The following is a 21,906-nucleotide window of genomic DNA, read 5'->3' on the forward strand; positions in this document are numbered from 1 at the left end:
ACTGATACGTTTATGCGTACAAGACTCGATATGTTTGCTATACGAAAACTATAGTCTGATTTTTAATTCGAGTCAGTAAAATGACATTTCCAGTGTTGCGCGGTTTTAAAAAAATAGGGTCCCAAATAAATAGTGATGTGGAAAATCGAGATTTTTAAATCGAGAATTAATAGTTAGTCTAGATTACATTCATTTATTTATTTGTACATACATTACATTTGTTATTAATATCAAATTGGCTTTATATTAATATAAATATGTAATTTACGGAAATTAAACTGGAGACATGTAATTAAATATTACATAAAATACTGTTGTTAATATAACATTTTTTTTGTTATGTAATAATGTTGTAATGAGAAGTTTTAGTATGCTGGGAAGGTTCATATTTCTAAAATCGTATTATTTAATACGTTATGCTTTAAATATTTAAGAATAAATCATGACTAAACTTCTAAGTCGATCGATTGTGGAACATCACTATTGTAGTGGGTCACCCTTTTTTGTGAAAGTGACAGTTGCTCCTGTCATTTTACTGACTCGAATTAAAAATCAGACTATAAAAACATTCGTGCTAAGGGTACCTACCTACTGGTAACAAATCACTCTATGGAAGGTTTTCTTTAGAGAATTGATTAAAATGATTAAATGTATCGACTGTATTAAATATCTCTATGTAGTTTTAATAATAAATGAGTATTAAGAAGAGTTAAGAAGTTATCAAAACTGCATTGATTGATAAAGAAACGGTAAAAAAACCGCTTTACCCACAATCTTCAAGACGTGAAATTATTAAGATTTAATTTGAAACTTTTATATCACCGTGGTAAGTATCTCATACCTTGTTAGTTTGTTAGGGTATTGTAAAATGTTCTGACTGAATAATATTTCATCATCATAACGCCATCTATGAACCAAAGTTGGAACAAAAGCGATTTTTTAAGCATTACGAATAAATTGGCTAAAATTGTTCACCCTATAAACATGTACCCCATCTAAACATATGAGAGTAACAAACCACATTTAAAATAAGAAAAGATGATGGTATTCAATCATATCATAAATTAATAATCGACTATCTTCTAATTCGTTTATGCTTTTGGATATTCAATGAATCCAACAGCCCATCTCTAGAATTGTCAAGTTGACTTGAGTATTTTGACATTGACATAAAAGTTTATAGGTTGTTTGCTTCAGGTAGCATTTTCCCGTTCGATATAATAAAGTTTTCTAGAAAATCGATATGGAGGCGAAAAGTGAAGAAAAACCCGGTGCTGAGAAAACTATATTTGATGCCATTGCTCAAAATGACTTGGTAGAATTCAAGAATATTTTGGCCCAACACAAAGGGACAGTAGATTTCTTTGACGAAAATGGTATGACTGCGCTACAACACGCCGCTTATAAGGGCAACAAGGATATGGTTCAATTGCTGCTCGATAGGGTACGTAACTTTCCTCGTTATTTTTGGCACTCAATTGTTTCCTTGACACTAATTTGTTTTTGTATCACATGTTACAGGGCGCGGACGTGAACTCCGGCAAGCACGAGTACAACTACACGGCTCTGCACTTCGGCGCGCTGTCCGGCAGCTCCGAGGTGTGCAAGCTGCTCCTGGACGCGGGGGCTAAGCCCATCGCCACCAACTCTGTGGGTCGCACGGCCTCGCAGATGGCCGCCTTCGTTGGTAACCACCACACGGTCGCAACCATCAACAACTACGTACCTCGCAGCGAAATAGCCTACTTCAGTGTCCTGCAGGGGCAACAAACTGAACCATTCTTACCTGCAGCCTTAGTGGATCCACTGCACAAGTTTGTTCTGGGTGTCAACATCCACCCGGTGCGGCTGGCGCTCAACCTGCAACACATACCTACCTTACTAGACAATGCTGACAAAGTTATTAAAACACTTGAGCTTCTGTGCAAGAAGGAAATGACTCGAGGAGGTGACACTAATGAAGTGATGGCATTTAAATACCATTATCTAGCTTATGTTCTTAGAGAAATCCATAACATTAGAGATAAGAAAAATAATTCAGATAAGGATGAGAAGAAACATGATGTAGTGGAGATATTCTCTAAGAAACTGTTGAAGCCTGGTAAGGATGGGGTATCTCTGGACCTGATGGATACATTCTTGAAGGACTGCGTGAGGGAGTTTCCATTCAGAGAGTGCACAACTTTCCACCAGATGGTGTCGTCCCTGACCAGTAAAGACCCTCCTCCTGCTCTGTCAGTCATCAACTGCACCATCAATGGTCAGAGAGGATTTGTTGATGCCATCCCCTACTGCAGCACTTGTGGCGAGGAGAAGCCAGCCAAGAAGTGCTCTAAATGCAAATCTGTGCAATATTGTGACAGAGAGTGCCAGCGCCTGCACTGGTTTGTGCACAAGAAGGCTTGCAACAGAGAGTCTAGTGCACCTGCACCTACGCCTAATGCTAAAGTCAACATTGATGCCAATGAATTAAGTTCAGAGCTTCAAAACCTTGTTGCTGGATAGGAGTAAACCTAACCACTGTGATTGGTGTCTAAATAAGAATGAAGTAATTCCACTATTGTCTGTCTGAATGTATTTTCTTGTAATGTAGGTACATGTTTTTTATCTCGGACACAAATAATGCTCTTCTATATTCAATAGGAGTGCAATATTTTTATAAACAATCACAAATAGATGTTATTTACTTTTGCTTGGTAAATCAATATATTATGCTATATTGGTTCAGACAGTTTGTTGCATTTGTTGTATATAATTGTGTTACTCCCTCTTCTGTGTGTATGTATTCTGTAAAGTCAAATATATCGAAATTATAAATTGTATTTTCTGGTTTATTTAGCCTGAACATATGGTTATTCCCTGTTCTTCCCATATTTCTTAGTCTTCCCCAAAAAATAAAATTACATTTTGCAGTATTGTATTTAACATGGCTGATGATGATGTCATCATCCCACTTTCTATTTCTTTCTATTCTCAGTATATACAAATGTACTCTGTGTTTCTATTTATCCCACTACTGGGTACCAAACCAACCTCTCACAGAGGAGGATTTAGCGTTAATCACCTCGCTTGCTCAACTAACAATGCTTATTTGTTCTAAGAATTTTATTAAAAAAAAAAAAAACATATATGAGTTAATAGTTTACGTAGAATTTTTTAACGAAAAAATACATTTTAATAGCAATAGCCATTATCCTGTTTCCCAAGTATAAACGCAGTACTTTGTCCAATAGATGGCGCCACATTAATGCTATTAACTTGCGTTGTTTGAAAAAACGAGATATTCGTGACTACTTGGGAGTTTTTCAAAAAGAGCTCAATGGATGCGACTGGGCCTACATCAGGTACATACATAGGTTGGTATGTATAAGACTTAGTCTTTATCTAATTAGAATGTCCCCCAACTGTGATTGTTCAACTAGCTTCTGCCTTGTCTTCTTTCTTCTTGGCAGTCGGATAATAACTAATAAATCTGGGTAATAAGTGCCTTTGCTATAAATATCTCCCCGTACTTATAATCGTATAATCTTCCCGTACTTTGACGATATTAAAGCCTGGGAGAATAGAACGCCAAAACGAATCAAAATGTTTATTTATCGTCTACTAGGCACCTAGACGACGACGAGACTCCAGGGGCCCGATTCTGGTAAGTTAATAATGTCAAAATCGAATCGCAATATGATCGCAATAGCAGTTTTAACCATATCGGGCATTCTGCTACTAATATAAGACCAATCGTATTCCAACGACATTCGATTGGTTTGCGATTGGTCTGCTATTTTGGTGATTTTGGTCTATACGGTAGTTTGCTCTACAATCATATTACAATAGTTAATCATTTGCAGACAGATGATTCATTATTGAATGACAGAAAAGGATAAAAACGTTTATTTCAAAGAAAAAATAGCGGAATGCCCCGTGGGAATGCCACATACGTATCAATCGTAATCGAGTCGGGATTGGATCGCAGTTGAACGTGAATCGTAAGTAAAATTATGTCTCTTAAGTAAAATTAGGAGAATCGTGCCCCAGGTTCTCACATACACTCTTTTGCAAAAAAAAGCGAGCCTATGCGAAATCTTAGTTTTAAGGACTTTACGTGTATTTCAAAGGATTTTAATGACTAGGGGAAGTCCGGGAGACTTGAACCACTTTTAATATAAAATATCATAATTATTTGTTTATTGGGTTTAGAGAATCGATTATACACTTATGTGATGCCTCACTTTAGTAGGTATATTTGTGCTTAATTATATTGCTAATAAATGCGCTAGTAAAATTTTATTGGCATTTTAGTAAAAAATGAAAGATGAGTCAAGTCTCCCTACCAACAGGGACACTTGAACCGAGGTATAGGGAGAGTTGACCATATGATTTTTGTGGAAAATAAAAATCATTTTCGGCTTCAATCATAGTTTTAATATCTTGCCTTATGAGCCTCAACTTATATCTATCAAGAACTGTCCTAAAATTTGTGAAAAAATCTTCCACATTTTTTTTTATTAAAGCTGGTTGACCGAGACAAGCTGGTGGCTTCGGGGGTTCTTAAACTTATTTCTGGATTTCGGGAAAGAAAGCCTCGAAACCAATCTTTCCCAGCGGAGTTGTTCTTCGTCCAGCTCTCAGGAAACTTCTTTGAATTCACTGTCGCATATTCAAAAACCAACTGCATTGATTGTTTTCTTGTCAAACCATAATGCATTTTACTGCATGTCAACAAATAATTGACAAGAAGCTTTTCCTCGGCCGTTGTAAACACCTGTGATGCTTTATATTGACTGTTTTTTTCTTCAAATTTATTAATTTTATCTTCATCTAATTTATATAGTAGTTCTATCTATGCCATATTTATTTTAAGTTTGTCGAATAGAAGCGCCTCCCTTAATTTCATCTATGGCATTTTGCAATTCCATTTTTGTGTTTTTTTTTCGTTTGCGAGCATTTTCAGGAGGCTTGTACTGAAAAGCCATCGTACAAGTTGGCACTGCAAATACAATAAATAATGATAAATTATATAAAGACAGAAAAAAAATAAAATAAGTAGGTATAATTTCCCTGCACAGGGAGACATGAACCATTGAGCAAGTCTCCCGCAACCACCCTGGTGCAACTCTCCCGCTCACACTAATTCCCCATTTAGGTTATGACAAAGAAAAACCTTAGATCGTAGAGAAAAAACACTAAGCATACGGCAAACTACATTTGTTTGGCAATATAATAATAGCAACATACAATACGTACCTCAATAAATATGACAGCAATCACAAAACTACTTAAAACAAGAAAATACACTCCGCAGCAACAAAAACACGTTTTACATTGTCACTGACGAACTATACCACTAAGATGCAAAATGGCTGCATACTTATGATTGGCCTCTTGAGTGCGACCAGTGAACGCATTGACGTTTCGTTCGCGATAAATTCAACTACAATTTTGAAAAGTGGTTCAACTCTCCCACCTGGGCAAGTCTCCCGGTTTTCCCCTATAGTCCCTAAGTTACTAGCATCAATAGTTTAGCCGAGCATGCGTGAGAGAGTATTCTAAATTTGAATTTTGTACAATTGCTAAGAAATTGGTTAAACCTTGTTCTGGAATAAATGCTGGCAGAAAGTTCGTCGGTGTTTCGAAAAGTTTTTTTGAAAAGTGAGCTCTTTTTGCGTGAATCGATAATCAACAAAATGTGGGGTAGCTGTGTGTAACTAAAATATCAAGATGACCAACACTTTAGTCTGCCCGTGACCATGGATGCTGTAAAGGATCCGAAACGTCGATGTAACCGCGTTAACATCCGTTAAACTAGTTGTATTTAAATGTCTAATATTCGCGTACAGTGTCAGAACAGAAAACAACTTTTTTATTTTCGACTAATTTTGCTTAAAAGATTAGCCACTGCATTAGGGTAGTGTCCAGGGTCGAAATAATTTAATCATATTTAGTCCGCTTTTTAGATAATCAAAAAATATCGGATACGTTCGTTTTTCTTTTTTTTTATTAAACACAAAATGACAAAGATACAACGCTTCAAAAATTAGGAGTGGGGGCCTTTTACGTCACAGAGTCCTGAAAATTGTAGCACTTTTACGCCACACTCAACTTTAATACGCTATATCTTAATAAGTTCTGAACCAATTTAAAAAAGAAAAAACGTACCGCTTAATTTTGGACAATCTACAAGACGGACTAATTAATATTTTTTAGGAAACTAGCCTTTTGAACCTTGTGTAGGTAAAAAAAACCGGCCAAGTGCGAGTCAAAATCGCGCACGAAGGGTTCCGTACCATTATTTAGAAAATGAGCAAAAAAATCACGTTTGTTGTATGGGAGCCCCCCCAAAATATCATTCTTTACTCTCAATTTCTGCACCCACAGTGTAATTTCGTATCTAGTAGTGTACAACTACTAGATACGATTATGACTGATATGTTTTTGGAACAGACAGTTACCCAGAACATATTACAGAGCCAACTAGTTTTATCTTCCTGGATTTTATACCATCCTAGACCGAATTACTTTAAATGGCAGCAATCGTTTTATTTCAATAATGCCAACAGCAAGCTTTAATGTAGGTAGAACTTAAGTACCTAAGCAGTAAATGACTAAATTATAGATACTTCCTCCAAATAAAATAAAAGAGCTACCTAGGTCATTTTTACCTACCTACCTTGTCTGATGAGGAGGAATTAAAGTCATGTTGTGAGGAAGGTTTTATGCATGAACAAGGAAGATGGCGACCAAAGAATCGATGGTATTTGGGTAGCTCAGTTGGGTGGTTGGTGACTTGGAAGATTGTGCGGATTTATTAAATAAAATACGTTGTTATATCATATTAAAAATATATTTTAATTACTTAAAGTTTGACTCATATTATTTACAAAATGTACAGTTCACATAACACATTTATTATACAAAACATCAGGTATATAATTAACTAAGTAGGTAAAACAGATTCATCAGAGTATATATTTTTTACACTTTGCTAGATAAGACCTAAGTACCCAAAATTAGGCATGTCATGTAGCATTTATTAAATTAATTAAGGTATATTTATTAATTTAGGCATTCTTTACAAACTTAAGGCACTGCTATCACAATACAATATTATTTACTTATTTTAACGAGGTAGGTTTACTTACATAAAATAATAGAGTTCACATAGCTAATCGTTACAAATAAAACTATATTCAAATATATTTATTTACATTAATTTATGGTAAGTAGGTATTGCGAATATCCCCGTCGCGGTATCGTATTAAGTACTCTATTAAATAACCATATGGTTTGAAATTACATACAAGAAGTTCCTCTCCCCCATCCGCGAAGGAACATTTTTGAACACTAAATATTCTAATTCATTTATATCCAGTAGAAATGTGTGAATGTAAGCATCAGCCCTCGCCGAGCAAGGCGCTGATCGTAAAGCTCTTCACCCGTCGGCAGGGCGCCGGCGCGGCAGGGGGCGAGGGCGCCGCGGGCTGGGGCGGCGGCAGGGCTGGGCCCCACGGGAATCCGCTAGCCATGGGACTGCTCGGCCAGAGCCCTAGGTGCATCGGCATGTGGAGAGGCCCTAGGTAGGGTAGCTCTGGCGGGTAGAACGCTGGTGCAGGCGGTGGCGTGATGTTCTCTGGCGGCGCCACGAGTGGGGCGGGTGACTCCACTAGAGGAGGTGATCTCGGAGAGGAAGACCTCAGGCTCCCCTCCTCTGAGCAGGAGGAGGCGGCGTCGGAACATGCTCGCTTGGCCTCGCTGGCTTCTGTGCTGGGCTCAGGGTTGCTCTCGCTGCCGGAGTCAGGGTTCTTCCGCTTGCACTTGGACTGGCCGCATGCGCGGAAACCTTTAGCGAAGGGGTTGTTGTCGATTTTTAGCTTTGTGATGCGGTCATTCTGTGGACAAACAAAATCAGCCTGTTAGAAAATGTCATAAAGGTATCACTCAGGCCCATAAAGTAACTAATAAATAATATCCGGTCTGTTTTCCTGATATTAGAACTTAAGTAAATGTTTAATGGTGGAAAGCAAAAGCACCGCTTTACCAATTCATCAACTATCTATTCATTCGTATCATTTGGGAGGTTGACGCGTCACACGGAAATCTCCTTATCTCATTTGGAGAATGCAATTTAAACATCCGTTTCCGCATAGATCCCGGCGTCGCTAATAGCTTGTAAGGGATAATTGTTGCACATGTGTGGACCTGGCGACAAGCCAATTAGCATGGCATGCTCGCGTGTCGCCGCGGCGTCGCCCGCCCGTCGCGCGCTCGATACGCGCGAACTACTCCGCTAGGCGCCACGGCAAAAACCGCAAAAACTACACGCTACCGTAACATGAAATCTGATACAATTCCCCATGTCGCGCATGTAAGTGACGATGACAGACAACACAATATTTAACTATGCAACGAAGTTTTGTAAGTTCATGCCTCGCAACATTTCCTAATTTAATAGGACGTTCGAAATTCAACAAGATTTTTTTCGCGTCTAGCCCGAAAATGTGTTTGCAATCGAAAGTCGAAATTATCTAGCGAAATCCTGAATGCAAATAGTGAGTTCGAGATACGTGAAGTCACTTGTAACGATTGTTTACCCGGCGTGATAAGGCGGCGCCGGCGGGAGCGCTGCTCGTGCACCACCAGATAACCGCCACCCCGACGAAACTCCGCAGAGTGCTAAAAGCCTGTTATTAGCAGAGCAAAGTGCACTTTTTAAGTCGGCCGGTTAGCAAACCGTGATGCTTGAGAGCAGGCAGGCGCCGCCCCCTGTCCGCCCTGTCGCCCGTGACGTCACCACACAAACTTGCCGTCGCTTTTACTTTTTGCGTGACTATTTCACATATTGGCGACTGTCGCCAGTTTTTTAGAACTGTGTAATTAGGGACTGAGTAAATTTGGTTTATTTATCTAGCAGATAGACCCATAATTTATAGAGTGGGCCAGTAAACATGCGATGACAGGCTCAGACGATGATGGTACGTTATTGGATATTCACAATATATCGCTGCATTGTGCATTGTAATTGAGCTGGTGTGCCACCTAGCTACGCTCTTGGATAAAGGGGCGGCATTACCAAAGACGATTTCTAATTCGTTGATAATTTGTAACAATGGCTGAGCCGTCGAGCGGTCGCCTGTCGGGGGATAATGCGCAATGATACGCCGCCGGGTATTGTCGGCCCGAAGGTCCCGTTAGCCGGACAATCGTCGGATAATCCTACAAAGCTTCCGATGAAATGGACGCGAGAAAACTTTCGCGCCTCGTTGCAGTCAACATGAGAGAAGCCGCAGGGCAAAGAAAGCCGCTGGTTAATTACGACGAGGGATTATGCAAGGGATGGCCACGCTGCAATGAACGCGAAAGCCAGTAGTTAGTTTGGGATAACAAACAGCGGGGGGCTGTTTCAATACTTTTATAAAAGCTTTCGGACAGATTTAATAAATGGAATTAAAGTGTACCGCAATTTTATTGCCCAAAGCAGATGCGAAGAAAGCTTTCAACGATTTGTTGGTTTATTTAGGTACACCCGTCGGACCGTTCTCCGTCTGGCGTCTCGGCGAGGATAATCTAAATCGTGTGAGTTTAGCCATAGGTTTTGCTTAATACAATAGGCACTTCTAACTGCACTGCTGCTCACTTTGCTCCCTATTGTCTCTCCTAATACTATGATATCATCGGTTACCGTGTATTTACCGCTTCACTTGACCGGGCAGCTTCTTCAGAACGTAACTGTAGTTAAGGCACACTTCCAAGATACCGAACACGACCGACAATGGTTCACAAACGCCGCACGAACAAAAACGCCAAATTAGTCGGTATTGTTTCTTTAAGAGTCCTTACACAATGGCCGGTCGTCGCAATCTTATTTTTTGTCGATGTAACTGGCACCAACTTATGTTCGATATTGGTAAAAGCTTCGGCGCCTGGTGTCGCGAAAAAAATGCCGACGTCAATCCGTATGTGCGAATCGACGGCTTCGGGGAATAGTGGTGCGTGTTCTCGGAATTAGTGAGGTGCGATCTTATCACGTAGGAGTTCCCTTGATAGCCCTAGCGATAGATCTGTTGAATATTATTTATTAGCTATCTTCGCAGTTGTATCCTTTTTTAATTTGATCTAACTAAAGGATAAAACTGTGACACAGAAGTGAACGGGGAAGAACGAAGAGACCCTTTCGAATTGATAATGCCTACTATTTTTAGCGCTAGTTAAGTTCCGTTTTACTTCTCTTCAGATTGAATGAAAGCCGACACCAACTTAGTTGAGAAAAAACGCTCGAAGGGTTATCCTCTTTAGGCAAAAGGTATATATCTACCTAATGGAATTTAAATGATTGGGTAATAGTTTTACTTTCAAAGATTATGATATAACATTCGAATATAAACGTAGTTAAGCAAAAACACATACCTGATAAGCAGTGACAGCGATGAACTCAGTCTCCGGGAATGAGAAGGAGGCATGAGGCGCCCCCCACGCGAGTGCGGCCGCGTCACGAGCTCGCACCACCAGCACGCGCGGTCGGTACTTGTGCATGGAGGTCAGCACCATCTGGAATAGAACGAGGATTTAGTCTTTGGTCGAGGAGTATGTAGTTGGCTCTAGATACTAAATCCAAATGGTTGGACTTCATTTTAGGCAATAAGTAGTAGGTAATATGGGGCAGTAAATTAGTGTCGTGTCTAGTTGATTCTCTCATATAAGATTAAAATTTTTACAATGGTTTTTTGGCAAGCCTGAGGTGAAAGTGCCCGAAATCAAGTAAAAAGAAGCAGATAAACATATAAGAGAAGCCTGGTCATCAGACGTACGGGATTCCTTAACATAAGTTTTGAGAAAAGTTTTGCTGAAAGCTCTATTTATCCAATTACCTACTAAGTTGTGTACTAACAATGCTTTATATACACACTACACGGTTATCCAATCCCCAAACAAACTTGAGGGTCGACATTTTAACGAGAAAACGACCTCTCCAAAGAACACAACAACTTGCTAAAACATTAAAAGCTAATCTTCATCCTAATAGAACAAACAACATAAGGCCTGCGTCTGGCGACACGACTGTCGCGTCGTGCCGTCGATCGCTCTTGTGTAAAGGGCCTTATCTGCCACTTGACGCGAATACCGCTACCTGGGCTGCGCGGGCGCCGACTACAACCACTTCAAACGTAGAAGGGGTGCTCCTTCTATTGTCTTGATTTTTAAAAAAAGATTAATTTGTACTTAAGAGGATTTAAGTAAAAGTGTGATAATGTTAAAAAAATGCTTTCTTTTCAATTATTTGTTAGTTTTCAGCAGTATTGTTCTTGGGTTACATATTACGCGGTACAATGCAAAATACGAAGTAACTTACTGTAGAGCTTTTGTTCTTAATCCTTATTGAGAAATAATACAACAACGGTGAATGTAAATACGGGTAAAAATGCAATATTCTTTTAAAGAAAATATACATAATGTATAAGAAAAGAATTTCGCGAGATCTGCAAAAAAGGCTCGCAACTTAACTTTTTTTAGAAATACAACACATTACGGAAAACTCAAACGCCTACTCCAGTTTTCCGAGCGAAACTCTATATCGCACGACTCTATATCGGCGGCTAACATATCTGTCGCTTCGAAAACACTTTTTACGCTCGTCCAAAGACAGATATGACGAGAAATGTGATTTGAAACATTCCCACAAACCCGAGGTGTGGCGGACAGACTGACAGACTGACAATAAGTAGGTACAAAGGCCCCGCGACGGTAGCTCGTCGATCAAACCGAAGCATTCAATCAAAGAGATACAGCCTTCAGATTGTACCAGGAAGAATTCGGGCCTTTTTTGCGATGCCTGATAGTCATCGTTTTAATTGATAGTTTTTGATTAAAGTGATTTTTGATTTAATATGTACCTAGTTGATTTTTGATAGGTAATGTGACGAGAAAGAAAGCTTTTCATAATTTTCCGGAAGCTAGGTAAATCAGATGATGTAAAAAAATCTGTACTTATACACTCAAACTTTCTAAATTACACGGAGATTATGCCAAACATGTTTCCTTATAAAATTCAAAAAAAACTTAATTGCTTGATCAGACTGTAAAATTAATCAAAGACTTATTGCAAGACCACCTTTCAAGTTCAGCCATAAATTGAGTCATAATCAGTATGATTACAACGATTAATAAAATACAGTTCGTAGTTAAACAGCACATAGAACCACACACAGTTAACTAGACATTCGTTAGAGTTAACCACAGGTATGGGCGGGGCGGGGAATTTTATTGATTCACGAATAAACATTTACCGTCTTACCACAAAAACTTTTAAACGTCAGTTTATGCCTTGTCTAAAAAAATGTCAAATTATGACGTTGACATATGGTTCATTTTGCAGCCAAAATTTTATTAGACAAGTGTAAAACAGGGTTTAAAGTTTTTGTAGTAAGGCCCTTAAAGTTTTTAAATAGCGCCGCCAAGGGCGATATTGTAGATAAATACCGTCTATAAATAACGAAACTTGAGTAAGATATCATTTGAGTTCACCATAAATTGTTCTGTGAGTTATGGCTCGCTGGTTTGCTTGCATCTTGACGAAACTATTTACTTAGTGTCCGGATACATCCTATAGCTATATATACTCCGGGTTTTATTTTATGTTAAAAGAGCTAGCTAGCTATCATAAATGTAATAGGAAAGCTAACAGAAGCTAAAAACAGAAGCTAGAAAAGTAAAGGCAGCTTCAACATTTACTTAGACATACTGCAAGGACTTTTCGCCAAAGAAAAACGCTCACCAGACGGCAACTTTTTAATCCAACCCGCGGTATCTTAACAAACAACAATCTCCTATCTCGAATCTAACAGAAACACGTGTCTTTCACTAATTAGTGGCGACAATGTGACACATAACCGATAAGGGGATGGTTTCCGCAACCCCTCTCTGCCGACTGGTAACCCGATCGCATGTACTGATAAACTTGATGCGCCACTAAACCGCGTTTTTGTAGTAATATGTGTTACTATACGACATGTTAAGATTTTATTTGCTTCTTTTTTTGGTAGAAAAAATCTGGCTGGGGTAAGTTAATATATAAAAAATAAATGTATTACCTAATATTGTTTCAGGTGCAGACTTCAAGCCTTTTTTGGATAAGTTTAGAACTGAACTGATAGGTACCTGTAGTTTTAGAAGTCTAATATCTAAATGTAGGCACTGAATCAAATATGTACTTAAATAGATATTTTCTTTAGATTTCCGCCCAAGTAACTCGATACGACTTACATTTCCATCGTCATTACAAGCTATTGAATAAAAAAACCGTGAAATAAAATGATCTGCATGTAAATACTAAAATTATATTCTTGATATCTTCGTCGATTATTGTGTAACATCGCTCGATCTTCGAGAAATAGTTGTCCGACGCGATATCACCAAATCTCGACTTTAATGTGACTATAAAATATCTCCCAATCTAATCACCTTAATATTACCCCCAATTTTCAACCTCGACTGTTTCTCAGAAACAATATAAAACTATTACTAATTGCGTGAGGATAATCTTTCAATAATCTTTAACATTTAACGATCTTGATAATTAGCTCTTTTAGAAATAGCCAGACATGTAATCCTTTCACTGTATGGTCTTTTTAAGCATTAATCCGTCGTGGGTCTGCACTCTTTCACACGGTGTCTGTTTGAAGTATTCGCTAAAAAATAACCAACAAAGAGTGTGGGCACAATGTACAATGGTGGCTCCTTTTATCACAGGTGGTAAATCCTCAAGTGCACAGTACGCGGATATTTTCCGCGCGGATTGGCCCGCTTCTGTCAGTAGCTGGTGCATTGTTAGGCTGGGTGCACAAAGACGCCGCTCTCGAGCCCCGGTGCCTCGGTGAAGCGTACGCGCGCACTGGTGCGTACCCGCCTACAGTTTTTGCTGTCCCTATTCGTCATAATAATGTGTGTTATGATGCTTTGTGACTGATAGCCATGAACGATGTTTGTTTTGATAGACAACCTGCTTTTATGGAGGCAGGTCAGGTTAATTGAAATGTTTGGTTGGCAGGCTATAGTAATGGAATCACAATATTCTCATCACATTCTTTAACCTGAGAAGTCTAGTATCTTGCTCCGTTTTTGTTTAAAGTTGTAAAAAGTCTTATCAGTCTGCTTTGACGGCTGTAAAATTCAAACAGTCAAACATCAAACGTGCATCAAGAGCAGTCGTAAAGTGTCACTCTCACGCAGTTTCTACAAACAGTTAGTGCAAACATTGTATAAAAGTTAGTCGTATAAAACCTAGGGTGAGGCATCAAGCTCATCATTAATCGAGGCGTCAACCGCTCTGTCCAAACACACCGCCCGGATAAAGGAATTCAGTTAGTTGCCCCTACAAAGCCATCATACAATGCCTTTCAGCGTATTTGTTCAAGTGACGAAATGCTTAAAGACGTCTTTGTACGCAGGCTCCCGCGGCGCGTATGAACTGCCGCTCCCATAGTATACGCTCAGCTTTAGGACAACGACTTAAGATTGAAATTCGAATGAGAAATTACGCAGAACTATCTTTTTTACGTCATCGCAAAACGGGTTGTTTGCATTGGAATCTTATTCCAACAACATAAGGCTCAGTTCTGTTTTTATAGAAGTTTTAATGGGAAGTGGTTGGCGTGGTTGCGCGAGAGGCGTTTCCTTTCGAAAAGTCGATATATGAGGCAGAGTCACGATCGCGGGAATGTTCGGCGAAGGCTGTACTTGTAACTGTATCCAATATTGAAACTTTTTGTTACAATAGAGCCAATGTTTGTCGTTTGCGTCATACTTTTATTAGTTCGGGCGAGTTTTTGTTTACGGCCTTTCAATTAATGATTTCAATTGCTTTGAGAAATGGATGTTCTGTGAGGTGGTCGGGATTCTAGCTTAATAACTTTATGATGAATGAATATGATTTTTGGCCCGTAAAAAATAATTATTCTAAGTCACAAAATCTAAGAAATATTTACAACAAACAAATCCGCATATCTGCTAATGGCTAAAATATTTTAAAACATAACTTATCTTTGGGTAATTACCGTGCATTCCTGGATGCCAGTATTGCAAATCATCACCCCTTATCTATGGGTTGACTACTGACTTGTGACGTCATACCACAGATAATGTCGCGTCATCATGTCATAGTGCTGTTGACAAATTGCATCCCTGTCATGGCTGTCGCAGGATTTTTTAAGAATTTGTAAATGATTTAAAATTGTAAAGTCACCTAAAAGCTTTTGGATTTATTTTTCTTTGGCGCTTCTTTATTTTCCAAGTTATGCTCATTGAAAAAGTCTACTACTTACGCATAGTTGTAATTTCAAAGTATTTTTTCCGAAAATTATTTCGTTAAAAGTTTAATGTGTACTAAAGTTAAATAAGAGACTACACTTTTAAAATGTACATAAATATTTAGAGCTTAAATATGAAGAAATATCAAACTAGCATTAATACTGAAACGTTACAATGTTGATCTAGTTCTCCATGACAAATTGCCGACTTCTCCGTACTCCGGCTGTTGCAAGACAATTACTAAGGAAAGTCATGTTCTTTGTGTTACAATGGGTAGTTAACAAGTCTGCGATCGATTTCCCATGATTACGGCGGCTTAATAACAAATTAACAGTTTTTGCTCAGGATATTAAATTCAATGTAGTTTTCCTTACGATCTGAGAATTGTAGCGCGGCCTTTTTGATATGTTACTGTTAGGATTTCTTGGTTAAAGTTAATTATGTTTATTTCTTATTAACAATAAGGTCTGAATGAGTTTTGCTTTCCTTTGATTACAGTATAAAGTAAGTTTACGTCGTAAATACTACATAATGCTTTGCTTTTACTATTGGAAATGTATTTGTGCGTAAAACATGTACCTATGTATTTTATTTCTATTTCAAATCTATTCTTTATTCAGAAAAGCCTGAGAATCGACCCTTTCTAACAGATAGCAAGTTATTGTGTTCGGAATACTAAAAACATCAGTTTCAGACAAAAAAACTTAAAAATAATCAGGAGTAATAAAAAGAACTTACATGTCCCTGCGCATCCATAGTATTATTCGTCAGCTTCAGTTTACTGAACGACACAGGATTAGCGGTCCAATGATGACCAGGGGCCGGGGAGTCAGGGTGCAGCATCAGCCGCCTTGGGGACTGAGGCTCAGCGCCGCCCGCAGCCGCCCACGCGCCGCCCGCCCAGCGCCAGCGCCGGCGACCAACGAGAGACAGTTCGAGGAGAACGCAGTACTCTTCGCGAGGGTCTAATCCACCCAGGGAGATGCGGAGCGATGGGAACATGCGTCTGGAAAGAGGATATAATGTTAGATATATTGATGGAAAGCTTTAGATTTATATAAGTATCTCGTAATTTTGAAACATTGTAGCTAAACTTGAGATTTATGTAAGTCCCTAGTACCTATTTGTTTTATAAATACTGAACTCTCAGTGCATGATACATGCCTCTTCTCATACAAAAAAGGGAAAATATTTAATACACAGATAGATACCAGAACTAAACTAGCCTACGCGGTAAGCGTGCTCAGAATATAAAAGCTCGCTAAATACCACTTTCCGGACTAGTATTTCATATGTCTTAATAGCATGAATATACATAAAGAAATAATACAATAGATATATGGATATTCAATGTAAAACTTTATTTAACGAAAAACTCTATTTTGCTGATAAAACAAGTTTAATAATGGTGGTTTTGCTGACAAACCAGTCAAATAATGGTGGTAACATTGGGACCTATCCATTTACAACTTATGAGAGATAGTTTCGGAAAATCTAAAGTATACATAAATTCGGTATGCATATTTGTGTGCATAATAATCATGTTTCGGAATGTAGTTTATTAGTCAACGTTTAGCTCCGATAAGATTAGAATTAACATGCATAACGGTTTATTTGCCTGTCGCCATCTAAACAGCCAATATGTCACGTCTTTACCGAATAGATAAATGGACTGGTTTGAAATTCCGCAGAACCAAATAGAACATGGAATAGACAATCGACACGAGAATCTACACCTATTACCAAATATTCTATTCAATTAAGTGGCTATTAAAGAAAATCCTAGATAACACAACTCACTAAGTATGATTTTTCCCTAAGGGAATTCTAATTTGTGAGATTCTTGAAAGAAAATTATTTCCTCGTATAATTTTCCTTGTGGAACGAATAATTCTCAATCAGGCCGCATTATTTCTTTATTTCCATGTATATAAAGCCTTTTCATCAACAAACATTAGAGCAAATTCGATAACAAAACAACGAGACATCTCAGTAGCACTTATGAGCACATTCCAAAATGTTATCATGCTTATAAAAATGTGATAGCGGGGGCAAATGTGTTACGAATGGGGGCTTTTGGCACCCGTTTGTTTCGTCCATATAAAGTGTCATAAAGCCTGATATTCGTGGCGCCATGTTTATCGGGGGACGCTGTGGTCGGTCTTTGAATTAACGTATCTGTAAGTAGTTGGGATAGTTTGTGCCTACCGCGGCGGTGGTTGTTAATCTGTGGAGAGATGTGTCCCGAATAATGGGTTGTTAATTTGGAGGGTACTTAGTGTAAATTGTATTTGTTTTGTGACTCATTTTAGTTGCATTGAAGTGTTCATTGAATTTCAGTTCATTATGAATGAAAGATTGTCTTTGATTGCAAGAAATAAAAGTAAAGTTGAATTCTGATTTCAAAGAAATTTTAATAAGTTAATTTCAACAACTTTTAATTCTTGAAAAATTTTAATGGACGTGTATCTCTTCTTCTTCAAACAAGCCTACAAAGTAAAGCCTACCGAAAAAATATCAAAGATTTTAAGACTAACTATTTTTCTTTGACGACCGAGACACATTACACCTATAATGTATTCACAGCAGCCTTATAGGCTTATTCGCGTATCAGTGCGGCATGCCATCAGTCATAATAGTGGTGTTATCAGCGAGGCTGCGCCCGCGCCGGCGAGCCACTAATGCAGGCGCAGATAACGCGCCGACAGAAGCTCAATTAACAACAAACTAAATTAGCCTCCATTTAAAGTTTACGATCGCCGCTACCGCCTTACGTGAGCGTAGCGACAGGACAACAGATACTTTGTTTGTGGCCAACTAACTTTGCATGGGAACTGAAATCTTTGCTCCGATGATGCAGCTTTTCATTTGTGAACGTGAAGTCGTCATTCGTTGCATTATGTCCGCAGAGTCAAAATTAAGTAATGTATCTAATAGTTCTCTTAAATACCGTACCTACGTGTTTAAAAAGAAAAGCTCTTGAAAATTGGACTCCGTTATAACTTTTCGAGAAGAATTTTTGATGTTTTTAAATTAGGTATTGGTATGTCATTCTCAGTAATTATCTTATTCGGATATAATGACAAGGTTAAGATTGAAAAATCAAACATTTGAACGGTATTTAATGCTTCGTTTCCGCTTCCAAAGATGATATAGACATATCTCGATACAAGCATGTATAATTATATAGTTATAATAAGTCGAGAACAACGTAAATTTTACATATAATGTGCGTCGGATATCGTGAGTGGTTCGTCCACCAACGCGTCGCCCACACAACGTCAAGGCAACGTGAAATATACTGTAAATCATTCAGTTCTGATGCGCGCGCGCATCACTCGGAATTAAGATCTTGTCCACGATTACATTCCTAGCGGCTGATTAATAGCCAATTTTGTTTGCTAATTTATTACCTTTCTTTGAACAGAAATATTGCTAACATTAAATACTGGATAAATTGACAGCAATTTTTCAAACAACTGCTGCCACACCAGGTAACATTCCATGTTTACAACTGTCGTTATGTCGACAAACATGGCTAGACAAGTCAGTCCAAACACAAATATATGTTCAAATAGTTGTGTATCGGCGCGCATGTTGACCGTACGTTGACAAATCCCTTCACTCGGCTACCGTTCGTAAGATGGCTGTTATCAGCCGCCGGCCACTTATCGAGTCGTTTGAAAGCTCCGCGCGCCGACAAAGAGGTGACGATCCACGCGCAAAATATCATGAAAAATATACCGCCCGATCATACTATCTAAATCGTAATTTCCACAAGGGACCCATACAACCTGTAATGAACATTCTGAACCATTAAACATTTGATAGCAGCGATGACGAATTAAACGTAATGCGTGTCATGTCAGCCTTTTTATTTAAAGTGTTTTATGTTATGGAATTTTGTTTACGATACAGTTTAAACGAGAATGCAAATGAAATAAAGATACTATAAAAACGGGACCGCCATAAAAGGCCTCTCGAGAGCTTAAGCCGCGGCGGTGGGAAGGGACTTAGGGAACACAATGGGACCACCAGAATCGCGTTGAATAAACTTTAGAGTGGGTCGTAAATCGGTAACAACTTGCCAATTGCCGCACGGAGGCGCTAACTGCGGCAAAGAAACTGTCATATCCGCTCTAGCATCCGCACGAGAACCGCTCGAGCGACCGACTCGCCGCGGGTTGTTGAACACGATGCGCTCACACACAGGCACATGCATTCATCAACATTACTTCAGAAGCTCACACACTCGAATCTGACAGATGTCGTCTGTAAACTTTAATGACTCCTGATCACTGTTTAACGTCGTCGACACTAACCTACCCCTCTCGCCAGCCAGTTATCTTTACTGCTAATTTCATGAGCTTTTTATCTTCCAAGTTCAATGTTACGCTGGAGACAGTCGTTAAGGCACAGAGGACACGTTGTTCGACACATCTGGGCTTCAATTCGAAGTAACGCGAAGGATAAACAACTTTGGAGTGTACAATACTTGTGTTGTGTATCCAGCGCCTAACCCGCGCTTATTAACGCTCATACGAGAAGTCCGACCGGTTTTTTCGATTGCCCAGATGTGGGCCTGGGTAAACACCTCCGCCATTGTCTGCCCATATAAAAAATCATACACCTGGAAGTGTCAAATTGTTCACTCGGACTGTGAGAGCGGCCCGTGTGAATCTCGCTCGCTCAGCCTCGCTCGCTCGTTGTATGTGCACACAAATATTTGTGTTTAGCGTGCTTTATCCTCCTCCTAAATCGTCAAAACACGATTATCTACAATCTGCAACTAAATTATAGTTAAATGCCCAACTGCTTAGCGCACAAGGTTGTTTTTTACAACATTATGTTCTTAGAAGAACGTTTTATTTTTTAAAGGCTTCGTCGTGTGTAATATTTCTGAAACCTATAAAATGTAATTCCCGTTGTATAACTACATAATTATATGTAAATTATCTTAATGGTTCGGCATCGCTATGGGCAGTTGACGTGCGGTCAGATAATGTTCTACAACTGCTAAAAACCTTTTACTGCGTAATTATAAACGCGTAAACGGCAGCTTACGACGCAATCGACGCAGTAATGAGCGGTGTGTGTGTCCGCGGCTCGGGTCTATCCCGCGCAACACTCTTGCGCAAGGGACTGATGGCCGCGCATGCGCACCGCACGCTCATTGTTATCCCGCTGTAGTGGGCCGCTAAGACGGAACCAAACTCCATGAATCAGCAATAACGCAGAACGATAACACATTAGGGGCGGTCAGGATGTAGCAGTCAATGCGTATTATACAATCAGACCGGAAAGTATCCTGTCGACAACATTCAGAACGTTGTTTGCTCTAAAATTCACAAATATTTTCAATGTCATGGAAAAAAACATTCCCGCTCAACTCCCATATGCTTGGAGAGCTCGCCATGCAAACCAAACAAACTACACTTATAAAGAAATACATTGGTTCAAAACAAATAAACCAATTTGGGCTCGGCCACAAAAAAGCCACGGAATGATCTCAGGAGATGTAACGACATATTAGCATATTGATGGCTACCTCTATCTGTCGTCCTTTGTTTAAAATCAGCGACAGCACCTTCAATCATAACGATCGCTTTCAAAAAAAGATTTATTTTATTGGCTAGTTTTTGCTCTTGCGTCTGCAGGTGGTAACAAAAAAATATTGCACCGGCTACCTTGCTCAACGACCCTTGTTTTATAACAAAATTGATTAAACCCCTCGAATGCTTTGTTATTAGATAATAACGGTTAGTGATCGTTTCTGATATTTACTTTTATGAAATCCTGAAAAGTTTTGTTTGATGACGAGGAATGACGTCATCAGCAGTTTTATTGCGTTTAGTGGTATTACGCGATGCTGCGAGCATGCGTAGTAAGTAATTGTAGATGTTAGAGATATCGCTAGGTCTTGGAGGCGGGGCGGGGACACAAAGCTCGCCCGCGGCGCGCGCGCACCTGCGCGACATGTTTATGCGCATCTCGTCGCCAAATTTACAACCGCCCTGAACAAGGGCACCGCTCTTGCGGAAATTGAAAATGTTTAATCGCCACATCGGTACCCTTTCATCCAATGAGTCGCCGTCCACCATAGTTTCAATTGCACCCATTTCGCTTTAGTGCACCGTTCGCAGATTGTAAACGTATCTGTAAAGGGTACCGCCTCAATTAATATCCGATCTTACGCCAGTCGCCGATTGGTTTTATTACCGCATAAGTAAATGAATTCGCAGCCTGTTTTATCTCAGTGTGTTTATTTATACATTGATAACTCTGCAGTATCAATTTTCTCTGCAAAACTTCTTTGGAACTTTATCATACAAAGTCATGTAAGCTTCGTTACTTTAATACGACCTACTTGCTATCAGACTTTTTGATATTATCTTAATTAAAGCAATTAGTCAGAAGTTTTTAGTTCCCATCATCATTATTAATAAGCTAATGATTCGAGCTTAATCATGGCATTACAGGAAATAAGTAGTTTAACTGATAAGTTAACTAGCAAGTCTGTAACAGTAGCAGGAATATGTAGCTTTCCGAAACACATATCAAATCTACACGGGAAATTGCATGTATAAAATAGATCAAAAATTAGGATTAGCT

The 21,906-nt window shown here is 39.0% G+C and overlaps 2 protein-coding genes and 1 long non-coding RNA gene across 3 annotated transcripts in view; 1 reads left to right on the forward strand and 2 right to left on the reverse strand.

Moving 5' to 3' along the window:
• Window positions 1-1,154: 1,154 nt before the first annotated feature.
• LOC124631392 (ankyrin repeat and MYND domain-containing protein 2) lies at window positions 1,155-2,822 on the forward strand. The gene is made up of 2 exons (XM_047165761.1): window positions 1,155-1,444; window positions 1,522-2,822. The coding sequence occupies exons 1-2, from the start codon at window positions 1,244-1,246 to the stop codon at window positions 2,503-2,505; spliced, it is 1,185 nt and encodes a 394-aa protein (XP_047021717.1). The 5' UTR covers window positions 1,155-1,243; the 3' UTR covers window positions 2,506-2,822.
• Window positions 2,823-4,396: 1,574 nt separating this feature from the next.
• LOC124631160 lies at window positions 4,397-5,482 on the reverse strand. Its single transcript, XR_006984484.1, has 2 exons — window positions 5,242-5,482; window positions 4,397-4,984 (listed from the first exon to the last, which is right to left on the reverse strand). It is a non-coding gene; the product is annotated as an uncharacterized LOC124631160 (long non-coding RNA).
• Window positions 5,483-6,819: 1,337 nt separating this feature from the next.
• The window catches only part of LOC124631254 (T-box transcription factor TBX6-like), a 31,637-nt gene continuing 16,550 nt past the window's right edge, over window positions 6,820-21,906 (reverse strand). Inside the window, exons 3-5 of the mRNA XM_047165533.1 lie at window positions 16,033-16,300; window positions 10,399-10,539; window positions 6,820-7,883 (exon numbers count right to left, since the gene is read on the reverse strand). Of these exons, the coding sequence (XP_047021489.1) occupies window positions 7,389-7,883; window positions 10,399-10,539; window positions 16,033-16,300 (904 nt within the window). The 3' untranslated portion in view covers window positions 6,820-7,388. The remainder of the gene's footprint in view (window positions 7,884-10,398; window positions 10,540-16,032; window positions 16,301-21,906) is intronic.

This window comes from Helicoverpa zea, chromosome 6 (genome assembly GCF_022581195.2).
Source record: "Helicoverpa zea isolate HzStark_Cry1AcR chromosome 6, ilHelZeax1.1, whole genome shotgun sequence".
Classification (NCBI taxonomy): domain Eukaryota; kingdom Metazoa; phylum Arthropoda; class Insecta; order Lepidoptera; family Noctuidae; genus Helicoverpa; species Helicoverpa zea.